At 39.7% G+C, this 15,519-nt stretch overlaps 1 protein-coding gene across 9 annotated transcripts in view; it reads right to left on the reverse strand.

The window, feature by feature from the left end:
* Positions 1-11,749: 11,749 nt before the first annotated feature.
* PER2 (period circadian regulator 2) overlaps positions 11,750-15,519 on the reverse strand; it is a 52,523-nt gene continuing 48,753 nt past the window's right edge. For all 9 annotated transcript variants that reach the window (XM_068953986.1, XM_068953988.1, XM_068953983.1 and 6 more), the window contains exons 25-26: positions 15,324-15,474; positions 11,750-14,256 (exon numbers count right to left, since the gene is read on the reverse strand). In XM_068953986.1, the coding sequence (XP_068810087.1) occupies positions 14,107-14,256; positions 15,324-15,474 (301 nt within the window). In that variant the 3' untranslated portion in view covers positions 11,750-14,106. The remainder of the gene's footprint in view (positions 14,257-15,323; positions 15,475-15,519) is intronic.

A 15,519-nucleotide genomic window follows, 5' to 3' on the forward strand; every position in this document is an offset into this window, starting at 1 on the left:
TCAGAAATTGCCCAGATTCAATCACCCTCCGCTTAAATGTGCAAAAGCTCTTGGACCATTTTGGTACAAAGTAAAGCAGCCTAATTCACAGTTACTACCGAAAACAGCATTTCAAAGTATCCTTAAATGATGTGCCCACCGAGGGGAAATGGAAATCACTGGGCATCACTGGAGCCTGTTTATACATTCAGAGATGTGCTTCAAAACGCATCTCAACTTCTAGCCTTCTACAGAAACTTCACTGCATTTTCAGATCAGGACCATATGCAAATGGCAGATACACCAGCAACATTTTACAATTTCGTTCTCCCAAAATAGAGTCCACCAGAACTGACCTGTGCTAAGCAAGGTCATACAAAATCCCTTCTATCTTCGCCACGCACTAGATTTTGCAGCTGACTTTCCACAAATTGAGAAGGGGAGGAAAAAAACCCAATAAATAAACAAAAACAGAAGACACATGAATGCTGTTGTCTACTCCAAAGTTTCCTACTAACTGAGAGAGATTGTTCACAGCACCCACATGCCTGACCAAGGCCTGAATCACACAAGTTTCACAAGCTAATTTACCTACTTCGGGCCAGCAAATGCTAATTGGTGTTTATGACCAGCCTTCATAAAACACGAGTGTCTTTGTTAATCGCAGCTGAATCCCAACATGGGTAGATTCTAGCTACACATTGGCCCTTGCACCATTCCAAACCAACATATCCCAAATCTTTTCCCATTCAAAATAACCCTCAGCAAACTCCCCACAGAGTACTGGGAGTTCAAGATTGCATTACATAAACCTGAGCCTGGTCCAGAATCTGTCCTTCACACAAGCGGATTACCTGGCCAGAAGACAAAAGTGTAATTGAATCCACTAGCCCAAGCAGAAGGAGTGCACAGCTTCTATACCAAAAATCTATGATTCTAAAGCAAATCTCTGAGTAGCTATTATTCTCAAAGCAGCTGTGAGCTTCCCATTTATTAGCTATTTTTTATAAGCCAACGCAGGTCCTCAGTGAGGTCCATGACAACACCATACAAGCTAGCAGTGATGCACTCCTAAGCCTAGAAAACTTTGGGATATCTATACAGAGTGTCCAGCATGTTCTCTAGCTCCCAGAAAGCTTTATATGAAGTGACACATAATTTACAAAGTTCCCAAATGTGCTTGTCCTCAAAGAGTTTTGTAAGGCCCAAAGTGCACAATTACTCCCGTATCATACCTTATCTGACCTGTGCATGGATGCACAGAAGCAGCTGCCTAGAGTAGCACTGTTAGGTGGACAACAGGGACAACCAAGCCAACCAACAGGTCTACCCAACTTTTTTTCCCCTGCCACAGCGGGTTATCTGCAGCACTTCATTTTTATCAGTGACCATGCTAGCTGTCACAGAGCACAGCCCGTCAGGGTGACTCACTAACAGTGGGACAGACTTCACTTTCAATTGCTGCAGGAAAGAGGAAAAATGATTCACATCCTTTCAACTGGCACTGAACCAGAGCTTTGTTCCAAGGCTAGAAACAGTCCAGTGATGAAGAGAGTCTTCAAAATGTAAAATAACTAAATAAAATAAATCCTGAATTTCTGTGCTTATTTAGAAGTCTATTCCCACTCCCATTCCTCCAACGCCTCTAAATGGAAAGTTATATTCTGCTCCCTAAAATCCGTTTTTTAAAAAATGAACACAGAATCTTGCCTTTCTGCTTTTTGCTAGAAGGTCATCCTAGCATTGGCTGCATTTCTGCAGAGGACAAGCAATAATATCTATCTGCTTGCTTTAACACTTTGGGATTTCTGAAGTTTAAAAGATGCAATAAAAATATTGTTATACTGATGTACCAGTTGTTATAATGACAGCCAATAACATCTTTCTCTTGTATATTTCTAACAAGGCTTAACAAAGAAAGAATAAGCATTGTTCCTTTTTTTTTTTTCTTCTTGAGGGGAAAGAAGAGATATAAAAGGAATTGGCCAATAAGACAAATGAAAAACAGCCTCCCAAGGCACAGCTTAGCTTCAGACTCAGATTACCAGCACTTCCAACAGACTGCTTTCTACAATCAGCATCATCTACAGTCTATGCCTTTTGCAAGTTTATACAGTTATACACCCATTTACAGCTGCTATAATCAATTTACAGCCCCCCCCCCCCAAAAAAGGGGGAAAATGCTGCAAGAAAACCAATGAAAATCTCCTTAAAGCTTTCTTATTTGCCAGGAGGAAAAAGAGACTGGGAACTTCAATGAGTAACTCTCATTTAAACTAACAGGGAGAAGGAATACAGGCCAGAGCATTTTCTCATCTCTCATCAAGTCTTCCCCAAAATCAAGGGTCTTGCTGCTAATCACAGGAGCGACTGCTGTTAGGTGTAGCCAATGGTTTCTTGTGCTTCATTTTGCATTATGCGCTAGATCCAAATGAGTACGCACAAAGCAAGCAAAGGCTTTACCCTTCTCTTGGGCAGAGTGTGTCACCAGTCACTCCTTCCTTCCATTCTCTATGCAACTGGGATTTAACATCTGAATTGCATTAAATGAAGAATTAGTCACATGTCTCTCAAGGCAGCATTTCTGTTGTTTAATTGGCTGATTCTGGTCAAAAAAAACCCATAGAATTTATGTTCTGAAGTCTCCTATGTCTAAAATATTGTGTGACTCATGGACTGGGTGAAATACTTAAGTTCTGCATAAGTAGCAAGTTTTGATATATCTAGGGCAAATGACAGATGCATATCCTCTGTCTTCTTGCTTTATTTACACACTCAAACAGGTTTAGTAAGTCACATCCCACCCTGAACACTTCAGAGATAAGTTGTCTTTGGCCAGCCTAAGAATGCCCACTCTGACTCAGCAACACAGGCAAACGCAAAATTAATAGATGTAAATGACACAGACCAGACTGAAAACGAAATATAGAAGTGAATATTAAAGAGAATTAGTGTAATGTAAGTAGATCAGGAAAGCAGAAGTACATGCATCCAAGCCATGAAGCTTCCAGTGAAGGGCCACAAAGATGATTAAAGGACTAGAGCATCTCTCATATGAGGAGAGACAGAGAGCTGGGACTGTTCAGCCCAGAGCACAGAAGGCTCAGGGGGATCTTACCAAACCAATGTTTATAAATATCTAATTGGGGGGGGGGGGGGGAGAGGGATGTTAAGAGGACGGGGCCAGACTCTTCTCAGTGATGCCCAGTGTGAGGACAAGAGACAACAGGCACAAACTGAAACACAGGACGTTCCTCTTGAACATAAGAAAACACTTCCTCACTGTGAACACGGTTGAACAGCAAAAGAGGTTGTCCAGAGAGGTTGTGGAGTCTCCATCCTTGGAGATGTTCACATCCCACAGGCCTGGGTGACCTGCTCTAGGTGAACTGCTTGAGCAGGGGGTTGGACCAGACGATCTCCAGAGGTCCCTGCCAACCCCAGCAATACTACAATTCTTGCAGACGAGAAATCAAAACACCGTTGCTCATGACACATTTCCTGTAAAAAGGTAGCAGAATTGCATTACAATACAATAGGGAGGACTCTGCTCTCTGGTCTGAATCAGAGGTTTCAATACTGACACCTGGTCCTTTCCATGGTGGGATATTAAGATGTATCAGCATTCGGCCTCTCTCGATTTCCTGTTAGAATTCCACTAACAGGCACAGAAATTAGTACTCTGGGACTTAGCACAGGAGCCTAAGTGGTACCACTGGTTTGTTTTCTGTAGTATTTGTAACCATGGCATTTGAAAAGTAAGAAACAACAACAACAAAAAAGCAACTTAAAAAAGGAAACATTTTCACTTCCCCTGTCCTTCCCCTGAAACAAAAGTGTGTCACTTTATTACACACATTCAGTACTTACTGTTCTTTTCAGGGAACATTAGTACTAGGAAACTTCAAACAACATTATTTCACATGTTGCTCTAAATAAAATTATAGATGAATTCAACTGACAGTTACCTATTTGGATTCAGGTTTCAAAGACACCAAAATCTGAAGCGTCTGGAGAAATAATTTTGATGGGACTTGGTTTCTGATTTTACCTCAGAGTTCAGATCTGGACTGAGATGTTGACAATTCCAGTATTCAGAAATTGAATTTAGCCCCAGAATCCCAGCGAATGACCCTTCATGAGGTTCAGTTCTGCAACTGAAGCTTCTTTTGCCAGAAGCTCTAACAGCACTTTCTTCTCCCTCCCTCCTTTTTTCCTTCTTTTTGTCTAGACACGGGGCAATTCCAACCTTCCCGATTTTGACAGCTTCCTCATTTTTTTATGGTCATAGCCCATAGAGGCTCACGGGTTTAACCCTGTGCCTTCCCTTTTGCGTCTGTATTTTAACTGCTCCCTGCCTCCATTGACCTCAACGGTTCTTAAAAGTTCAAATATCCACATGACGTAAGAGGCATTCGTCTTCATCTCTTTCTCAAAGTCTTTCTGATAAGTAACTGCTACATCTTTTCCAAAGGAAGATAAAGTTGTGTTTAGATGTAGATAAACGGTTTTTTTTTTTTTTTTTTTAAGTTAGCGTTAAGTGATTTCAAAGAAGAGGCTGTGCACTTTGGAAGTGTGCTATTATCTTCTTCCTCCAATTCTTTCAAGGAAGTCACAAATCAGAGTGCAACAACCCAAATGTTTCCCGAGCAGCAAACTGTCATGTTCTATATATAGCCCACATGTTACAGGCTATTCAGTCCTTGTCTTATCTAAGAGCCTTAGAGGTATGGCAACACACAATGCTTGGAAGCTTGGGGAGACATTTAATTACAGCAATTTACGCACAGTAAGTCTTGGCAATCAGTTTCAAGCAACTATTATATGCGTTGATAAAGTCTACAAAGTTTGGGGAAGACTATTAGCATCCATATTCCTAGAAACACTTCTGCAAAACTAGTAACATATTTCACACTCGCATACGTACACACATGCACCACTTCAAAAAAAAAAAATCCTTATTTCTGAAAGTTTTAAGGCTTCTTTGGAAATTTTTGAATAAGCAAGTTAGACTGTATAAATCAACTGGGTGATAGATACCATCTCCATTTATAGACCCTTCCTAGAACACATCAGAAGGTAAGTGCTGTGTTTCCTGGCTCTGATTTACTGCCAGCTCGTTCAGACGCACTGATGATTTACACTGTGCTGGCCAAGGTACCCGACCTTCCTCTGCATTACTTCAATTTGTCCCCTTGAAAGGCACTATGGGTAGCATTACTGTTCAACAACTTCCTGAGCATTTGGACCCTTTGATCCTGCCAAATACATTCGAAGAGACTCTACCTGCAAAGCCACTCTTGTCAGTGTAATGAGTAAAAGTTAACACCATAAACTTCACAGGCCTATGAACAGTAAATTAGGTGACAAAGGCAGTCATATATCACTTCATCCAACTGACTGTCAGTGAGACAAATCTGTAAAACCACTTACAGTATGCAGTCTGGGTCAATACTATCATTTTGCTGTGAAATTGAGTAAAGCTATGAAATATTCTACACAGATAACCTTATTTTGCTAATTTGTTAACTAACAGCATATCAGACAGAAACATTTTTTATTTATTAGTCAAAGACAGATTTTCCTTGAAAATCCAAACCATAAATTCTCACCAATTTTATTCTTGAAATTTAAGATTTAAACACACTTCGTAATGGCAAAGTATATGCCGAACAGAGATTTTAGGTGCACTGGTAGAACTAATAATACATATCAAGCTGTTCACGAATGTTTTCACAATCAAGTCTTTATATCTGTTTGCAGTTAAATTCACAGCTCATGTTATGCAAAATAACTAGTATTAAGAGCATCAAGTACACTGTCTAACAAGATCCAAAGCTTAAGGAGCTTTCACACAAAGTAGTTTAATTATGTACATGGAAAAAGATGGCAAAGACATAGAAACAATTTTCTAGTTTTTTACATTATATGGGACTTAGCTACTGTCATCATGCGATTTTGGCAGTTACCAACTTGAACGCAATTGTAAAATATATATATATATATATATATATTTGGATCTGTTCGTAAAAGGAAGAGAGGCTGAAGAGAACATAAAGGCTAAAAACACAAACAAAAGTCTTCCAGTTAACCAGCCTGCAGGGAGGTGGCGTTTTGGAAGCGGTACGCGTCTTCCTAGAAGTCAGATCTGAACGTAAGGGTCTCCACCCCATTGCTCCCCTCCCCTTGTGGCGTTAAGGAAGTCTGCACAGAGCAGATGGGACAAAGTCCTCCCTCCAGGCAGCGCAGCGCAGCGCAGGCAGCAGCACTCCCAGGACAGAAGAGGAGAGGGCTTTAGAGACAACTGCCCTGCAGACACTGGAAATAGCTCCTGAATGGCACATTCTTCACATTGTCATTTCCTTCTGCGTTGCTTCACAGCATATGCCTTCCGAAGGGCACAAGTTACAATACTTAAGGCAGTGCCCTTGGTCCCACACTGGCAACCACCTCTGTACGAGGGCCCGAAGGCGCAAGCAGAGCAGCCCTGCAGCCAAGGGAGCTTGGCTGGAAGCCTGGCACTGTTACCAAGACTTCTCCACCACTCTGGAGAGCGCTGTACAACCAGAGCGCTTTCAGGTCATTCCCAGGTTTTCTATATCCTAACGCAAAGGCATACCTTCCTTCAACCCCACCATGTCCCAGAGAGAGATTTTTGGTAAGTTTAAACATCAGACAGTCCAAACAGGAATAAAACCAGTTCTAAAAGCTAGTTATTACATTCCTCAATAAGAGAATACAGTAAAGCATCGTAGAAATATCATCTGATCCTACAGAAGCTGGTTGGTATAGTAAGTTGCATGTGTTCTGTCACTGCAAGACAAGAACACCACCACACCACTTTGTTTCTTAACATTCTGTGTTACTATAGAAACAAGAAATGTATTTTAGGACTACTACATGTAACAATATCCATGCATTGCAGCTATAGTAGGGTTTTGTGGCTCTTAATTGTTTAGCACAAAGAAGTTGCTCTAGAGTCTAATTAAACACTTTCATCATAAACCTCTGGTTTTATGAAATCTAAAAATGCAGGTGAACTGAGAAGTCTTCCAAAATGCAGAAAGTCAAATTTGACAGATTTGCCAGTACTCAAAATACACAGCGAAATTTAAAAGGGATAGGAGAAGTTTTAACACAAGCACAAGAAAAGCATTACATCCAATTGATATATTGGCTCCAGTCTTTATATGCTCCAGTAATTCTGTATAAACTCTCAGCAAGAACGCAAACACTTAAAAGATGGAGAGACGCAGTCAGCCATAGCACAAGTCATAGTACACAAAACAGACAGATGGTTCAGATTAAAACATTAGGGTAAACGTGTACTTACAATCCTCATTATGGACATGGCTCTTACCTGGGAAGTAGGAAGAACTGAGTCAAGTCTTGTCAGGCCTCCACGGAGCTGAGTCACCCCTTTCCTAGGGCTTGTCTAAAGTGGAGAACAGAGGTAAGACACAGGCCACACAACTCTTACTTTGGCTCTTGCAGCATTGAGCGGCGTGAAACGCGTTCTCTCATTTTGTGAGTAACAAGGAAAAGGGGGGGGAAAAAGCAAAACAAAAGGTATTATTGGGTTTAAGTTTCATCTCTCCATTAATGAGTGTTACATGATTTAGCCCCATTGCTGTATTGAGAGCACAACATTGAATCCGTTGAAGTTGTTAAGCCTTACTTTTTATTTCTACCAGTACTAATGCACTACAAGTTTTCTGCCATCACTTTGTTTCCTACTGTCACATAACTGTGACATGTATTTCCTGACCATGACAAGAGTGTTCCTGAGCAACTCATGCTATTTCTATGAACACATACTACTGTGGACCTCCCAGGGCTGCAGCCGCTTCACCTTACGCTGTAAGCCCTGCTGAAGTTTCTCCGGCTTGATTTGCTCAAATAGTTACACCAATCACCAAGTTTTGCCACCATGCAGATCGTTCTCCACTTGTATTTTTTTATAGTTATACACTAGAAGGACTATTAAGAAGCCTTTATTTCGTATTTACCTTCTGTCATACTAGCAACTGTTTCACAGAATCACAGAGCAGTTGAGGTGGGCAGGGACCTCTGGAGGTCATCTAGCCCAAACCCCCTACTCACATAGGGTCACCTAGAGCATGTCGCCCAGGATTGCATCCAGATGGCTTTTAAATATCTCCAAGGTTGGAGACTTCCTCAAGAATTACAACAGAAGATGGAGTAAGAGATCAAGGCGATTCTTCAGTTTTTGTTTGCAAGGGACCATGTCACAGATAAGGATGTTAGCATGTTCCTGCAACTTGCAGCAGCAGCAAGAGCTGGATTTCCACCGTCCCACAGGCAGCAGAAGAACCAACACACAAAGGTTTGGGGGGGGGGTGGGGGGGGAGGGGGCGAAGGAATACCCCTATCTAAGGGAATCAAAGATTAAAGTCCACAGGAGAAAAATACATCTTCCAAATTTATCCAACCAATAAGTTGTCAATGCTTTTATGATCGAGTTCCTCAGTTTTCTGGTTTCTAGGTTGGGTTTTGTTTTGCTTCCCCTATGCAAAAAACCCCAGGAAATCTCAAAGGAGTCAACTGGTGGCAATGGAAGGAAAAGCAGTAGACCTTACCTTAGACAATGCTAAATATAGGAAAAGAAGAAGTATAGCCAATATTTTTCTTGGACAGCAGTGGAATTTTTGAAGTTGACAATGCAACAATTTAAAAGAGCATAATGCATTCACTATATTTTACATTACTGTGTGAATATACAACAGACTACAAAGAAGTACCTAAACAAATTTTAAAATATAATGAAAGTATATTCCAGCCTCACTTTTGCCCCCTTCAGTATAGTTAGAACAGCAAATAAAGTGCAAGTTAGTATGACCCTGATCTAAAGCCATGCACGGATGTTGTAACCATTCCCCCACCAAGCCGTCTATCCCAGTTGCAGCAGGTGCTTGAGAACTGCCTCACTACTCATCTCCCCATTCTGCAGTACACAGAAGTCATTGTGCCCACCATGGGAAATGCATCACAGTTATGCCACAACATCTGCTCGTTTTAGTTAATCCAGTGTTGACAATTCTGTTTCTTGTAGGTGTAAACATGTCCTGCGAGCCGTAGCACAGGGCCTGCCACCTGTACTGCACTCTCCAGGTGCCTCAGGACTTTGTACTTCTTTCACTAGGTGTTCTTCAGCTAGGGTACGTGTTCTTTATTAACGAACGACAAAGTTTTCAAACGTTTGTATTGTTCGCTGAGGTTAAAATTGTATTCATGTGCTGTCACCAGCTTCTTTTTTTGTCTGCAAATACCAGGTGTAATCTAGAGACAGAAATACTGTCGAATGAAATCCCATCACACTCACACCTATTGCACATGGCAGCAGGGAAGTACCTCAGATCTTTTTAGCACATACCAGGAGAAATGCACACGGTCAAAAGTTCTCAATTGTCTCCATTTTTACCTATATATATTTTTTTTTAAGCCACCCTTTTTTTAACTTAGGAGGCCTGGCAGAGGTCTCCCCTTCCCCCTCCTCCCCCTCCCCTTTTTCAAGTAGTACCAACAAAGTATCTTGAACAAGTTGCGCACCTCGTGTACCACCCCAAAAACGCTGTCCTCTTCCATAGCCCCTAAGAAAAAGGGGCTTGTGAGCTGCTCATTATCTCCTTCAGCAGCAGATCTAACATGTCGCTTAAGCTTCTAGCCACTCGTGAGCATGTAAACGCTGGAATTTCTGTAAATTACACCTATAAACATTATTCTTCTAGCAGTTCTTAGTCTGTTACTTTGCCAGAAGCACACAACTTATTTCATCGTTTTGTTTGAGCCAACACACTGTTCTTTCCCCCCCCACCCTCGCTGGAGAGGCCAGAAAAAATACACAGTCAAAAACCCTAATGCACAATAAGGAGAACTTTTGATCTCCAAATTCCTGACAGCTGAAACCAGACTAAAAATCTGTCGGTTTTCAGTAGTCTGCTTCCCTTTTCCAAGCAGAAAGTTTATATCTTGCATTCACTATCATTGTACCAACAGCTCTTCATTATGAGTTCTCTCATTATCTTATTTGAAATTCAAGCTGCAGCAGATAACATAACAGCAAACTCAATAGCCCAAGAAAACAAGAAGCTGAATAGAGGCAGAACAGCAGCTGCAAAACCGGCAAGTTTAATCACAGGACTCCAGTGACGCCTAGGGGCTACTGAGGCGAGAGATGCTCTGACGGACTGCTACCAACAGCTGTGCAGTGTAAAGCAAACCATTACCTCTGGGTGCTGACAGAAGGCAGATCTCTGTGGAAGACTATATGAATACCTGAAGCAACATTTAACTCATACTCCTATAATTGCCTTTGCAATTAAACAAAAAACAAAACAATTCCACACAATCAGAAATAATTGTACAAAGAAAAAAAAATCACTGAAGTTTAATTAATCTATCTAAAAGTCAGGTATGAAACACTCCTTGGTAATTTACTGTATCGGCATCAGCCTGTTCTCCCACTGTTACATATGAATTATCAAAACATGCACCTGAACACCAGCACAACACCCTCTATCCCGAGTCACACAACTGCCCTGCATACGTGCACGGCTCTCATACTTGCAGTTCCATCAACAGCTTGATTGCTACATCTTCGCTTAACTAAGTGCGTGGCGGAGAGATGCAAGGTGCTATTAAGAGAAAAGTGTTTTCAGACTTCACAAACAGAGAACTGCTCACATACTTAGGGTCAATTCAGAAGACTTCACAGGGATGTGGGAAACACATTGAATGAGCACGTTTTAAAACACAATAAGCCCACGTAGCCGTGTGCCCAGTACTAGAATTCCACACAACACAAGGACGCAGTTCACACATCTGTGCGCTACACTGTTTTGCAGCACAGAAACATCCTCATTTTGCAGGTCACAAAAATAGCTTGGTCCCCCACAACCAAACCAGGGCTTGGAGTAGCTTTTCCTGTTAAAAAGAAATTGAAAACTGTCACGAAAAAAGGCTTAATGAGGGTGCTGATAATCTGACTACTACCTAAGCTTGAGGAGCAGCAGCAGGGAGGTCTAAAGCAACACCCCACACCCACTAAATTACTCCATTGTTCAAAGTAAGAAAATAGAAATCTTCAAACCTCTCTACTTTATCCTTCCACTTGTTCCACCCATCAGCATAAAAAAAAAAAAAAAATCAAGAAAATCAGCAGGAAAGTGCACCACCATGTCCAGTTTCAGCAACCCTCAGTCTGACACCACCACCTCAGAAGACTAATAATCGCTGTACAAAGTAAATTCAGGGGGCATAACTGCAACTCCCTGCCTCTAAGCCAGCAGTGTAAAACTACAGAGGGCCACAGATGAGAAGCTAACAATGGCCAACATTACACATACAAAAAAAGGAAAGTGTGTCTTCTAGCATTTTTAAGCGACTAGTATCTTAAGCTACATTCAAACCCAGAGAACCCTGCTGCATACCCTCTTCCAGGCATCAGTTTTGTACACGCTCTCTGAATGACTAGTTAACATGAAGATTCAGTCTTCTATTTGACCGCTAAACTTTACAGGTCAGACAAGCTGGCCAAAATTTTATTTAATATACTTCAGGATAGTAAGCTACAAGTAACTGTGGCTTGCAAATTCTTCTGTTTGGAAAAAAAACAAAAAACAAACAAACCCCCCCCCCAAAACACCTCCTGTTTAAGTAATAGCAGCTGTAACACGTGTGTGTGTGTGTTTTTCTTTTTTTTTTTTTTGCTCCTTACATGGAGGAAAAGCTCAATAAACAAAAAGGCAACTAAAAATATATCCGTTTTATTTACCAGTTTTCTAAAAAGCAAAGTCATAAAAATTAGTCACAAGTGGCAAAACCAAAATATATTGCACAGTGTACAGAAAACATTGTTGACATGTTGACAAAGTGTCATCACAAATAAGTCATCTTACAACAGTTTGGAAAAATTACAGGCTTCAGAATCTTATCTATAAATGGAGGCATGTAGATTTAAAGTTACAGGAAAATATTTTAATACCACCCTGTAAATGCAAACACTTTAAAGGATGCAAGAATAAGTTCTTAAGTAAGCACATCCACAAAATGCTCTAAATATACTTTTCTCTTCCTTTCACTAAGTTATGGTTACAAGATGGTCATTGAAAAAAAAAAAAAAAGAAAACAACAAAAAACAAAAAAACAAACAAGGATAAAAAGCATGCTAAAGCAAAGAAGTTCACAAAGTGGTTGAGAAATCCCTGAAAATCATTTGTATAATTATGATGCACTCCTTTATATAAAGCTTTTATTTTCCCAAACCCTGGTCCAATGAAAACCATTTGCTTTTAAATGTCAAAAAATGGAATATACGTAATATGCTGGCATAGCTGCACTGTTCCATTTATGATTAAAACATTTAATATATTGGACTTGAACATCAACATTTTAAAGTTTCTCATTCAGTTTATATTTACATATGCTTAAGTTTGACCTTGCTAAACTATTAAAGACAGGAATTGGAGCTTGCTGGGTAGTGTCTCACACTACATTTAAGATAATTGCTCTTTAGGTTGTGATTCTACTTGCTTCGAGTTCATTCTCTCTGCTAACTCCAGAACCTGTGTCCAATGCAAACGTCATTATGACACTGCCCAATTAATTATTAATTACTTTACATGTCTTTCTTCCACCCAGCAAATATCAGCCACTTCTACACATTTTTGGTGGTGTTAAGTTCAACTTCGTGTCCTCTTTCTACGCAAAGACAAATATTTTTACAGAATGAAGATAACGTTTAATTTCAGTGAATAGAAATGTTATCCCCCCCAAAAAAGAAACACATTTAATGAAAAATATTTTAAGACAAACATGTCAAAGTTAATTGAATTTCTCCCTATGTTTTCCAACCCAAGGCCTACAATTGATATCTAGCAGTACTGCAACTAAATGCCCTTTACCTAACCATTATTGACAGCGTTATTTTTTTTTGTTCTCTTCCCATGGCTAACATGTATAAACAGCACAAGAACATAAAGTACATATATTCAAGTCAATACAATTTCAGAGACACTAAATTAAATCCTTGACAGCAAAGGATTCTACCCACACTAAGCTTTAGATTATGCAGTTCAAACACAGTAAAAGTCAACACTATCCTCAAAATCTCTTCTTTTTATAAGAACTTCCTTCAAATTAAGAGAAACGTCTCTTCCTCTCTTGCCACACGGGAGTTTGATGTTTATTTAGCCAAAGAGAAAACTGATGGCCAACACTTTTGGCCAGCCTTGTGAAGGAACAAATCAGAAAGAGAGGTTACAAGTTATATCAAGCTTTGTCTAACAGTCACTGGAGCATACACAGTCATCCTCTGTGGTCTCAGTTCTCAAATCTTTGAGCATAAAGATATCCTGTGGATAAAGTTCTCAGAAATGATGCTTCAAGATAATAAACAGTTCATAGTACTGCAGCATCCATTTAAATAAAAGGCTACAAAGTTGTCAGCACTCATCTATACTTTCCTACACATTCACATAAGAATTTTAACCTAAGGCCTTCTTAAAGAAAAAAAAAAAAATTTACATTGCTTTTAGACAAAAGAAAAAAATTCCTACAGTGAAAACTATAGGAAACAAAAACAGATGATGAGATCAACTGCTATGAGAAGGACAGGTGTGAATTAATTTGCTCGAAGGTTATTTCTTCTACTATGCTGGACCACTTCAAATATTAACGGCAATGCTAAAGAGCTATTAAGCAAAACTGCTAGAATAATTTATAATGCTGCATCATTACTGAAAAGAGATTTGAAGAACCATATGTACTTACGGGGATTTTCAGTACTCATTAACGCACTCTACAAAAAACAGTAGGCATCAATGAAAACGTCTACAGTTTATAAAGAAATACTTGAGGCATGTAAGTGCAAAATATGAGTCTTTGTTTTTTTTTTAAAGAAAAGCTATACCATCTTCAACAATGTCCTTACTGGGAAGAGATTGCCACCATTTAAAAAAGAGATTCTTTCACAAATGACTCTTCTAGAACAGAAAAAATACGCTTGTTTTATGAACCAGATTCATCTTGCTGGAAACAAGATTAAAACCTTTACGGATCATCACTGTAATTTTGAAGCAGCTTTAAAAAAAAAAAGAGGCTCAAAGGCTATGTTTGTTCTTCATTGACTTGACTCAGGGAAACCAAGTTGTTCTCCCCACTATCTTCAATCATTTCATTAAGGTCCATTTCATGGATTTCTTCATCATATGATGTATAAAAATTGCTCTGTACGTTGTCCTCACAAAAAATACATTCCTTAAAACAAACAAACAAAACAAACATTCACAAGTCATAAAGGAAAACATCTTTCCTAGACACCTGCCCATCTTCATGTGATCCATTATTCCAGTAAAACCTTTACTTTAAAACTGCGCTGCAACTATACTAGATACATTCCACTCCAACTTTCCCCCACACAGAGATTTTTGTACCTCATCATAAACCAACATCGGTACTTGAGAAATCTACTGGAAGCAACTATGCCACAGATCTTTCGAAATACCAACATTTTTACATGCATTTCAAACCACCTTTTCTACATTTGATTGCTAGCACTGCAGTAATGCATTTCTGTCAGTTGTAGTGCTTAAGAGATGAAGCAGCTGTAGGTTTACACCACTCGGTTACTATAATATTAACGTTGCAGTAACACTAACATCGAGATTAGGATTCCACACCAATTCTGTTACGCTGACTTTTGAAAGGCCCATGTGTGCAGAGAGCCTCCGCATTCAACAGCTTATCTGAAGAAAAAGCTACAATTGATGGAAAGCCTAGGTAAAGGGGAATGCAGTTAAGTATTTTTGTGTGTGAATACGTAAAATTCAGAGCTAACCAACAAAACTGCAAGGATATCCTTTCATTAGCTCTCCAAGCCATTAACCCATTAACCATAGAATCAAGACGAGATGGTCCTGAGAGAGAAATCTCATGGAGAAAGGAACCATGGACTCCCAATCATTTTGTACTCTCGAGAAAGCAGCAGGCATAAACATCTCTATTCTGTGCATGGAAACTTATGTAGCAAAATTTCTGGCTACATTAATACAGGATTTCTAATAGTTATGCATAACTTTCAGAAATATGGAGGTATTTTCTTTTACTGTATTCGCCCATCCACCACTTGAACTTTCCCATTGGGAAGAATATATATGGTAAATTAAGTCAAGATACAAGGCCCCGTATGAAAATTTGAATTGAACTTTTTCCCCAACATAAATGGCCAAACTTCCACAGCAAGAGGAACGGCAAAGTCTAACATAAGCAGCTAATAATTTAGGCATTGTCAAACATGCAAAAGTAGCGAACTACTTTAAACTCACGGAATTGGCTACTGCTTTCGGCAGTCCACCTTGCTGGATCCACGGATGAACTTCAATAAGCTCTCTTTTCTGTTCCTCTGTAAATTTTGGCTGTAGTTTCAGCATTTGCTTTAATTTCTGCTTATCTTCTTTTAAAACTGTCTCCAAATCTCTAAAATAAAGTGTATTTAGAAGTTTAGCTTCAACAGTTTCTAGA

Source organism: Struthio camelus, chromosome 9, assembly GCF_040807025.1.
Source record: "Struthio camelus isolate bStrCam1 chromosome 9, bStrCam1.hap1, whole genome shotgun sequence".
Classification (NCBI taxonomy): domain Eukaryota; kingdom Metazoa; phylum Chordata; class Aves; order Struthioniformes; family Struthionidae; genus Struthio; species Struthio camelus.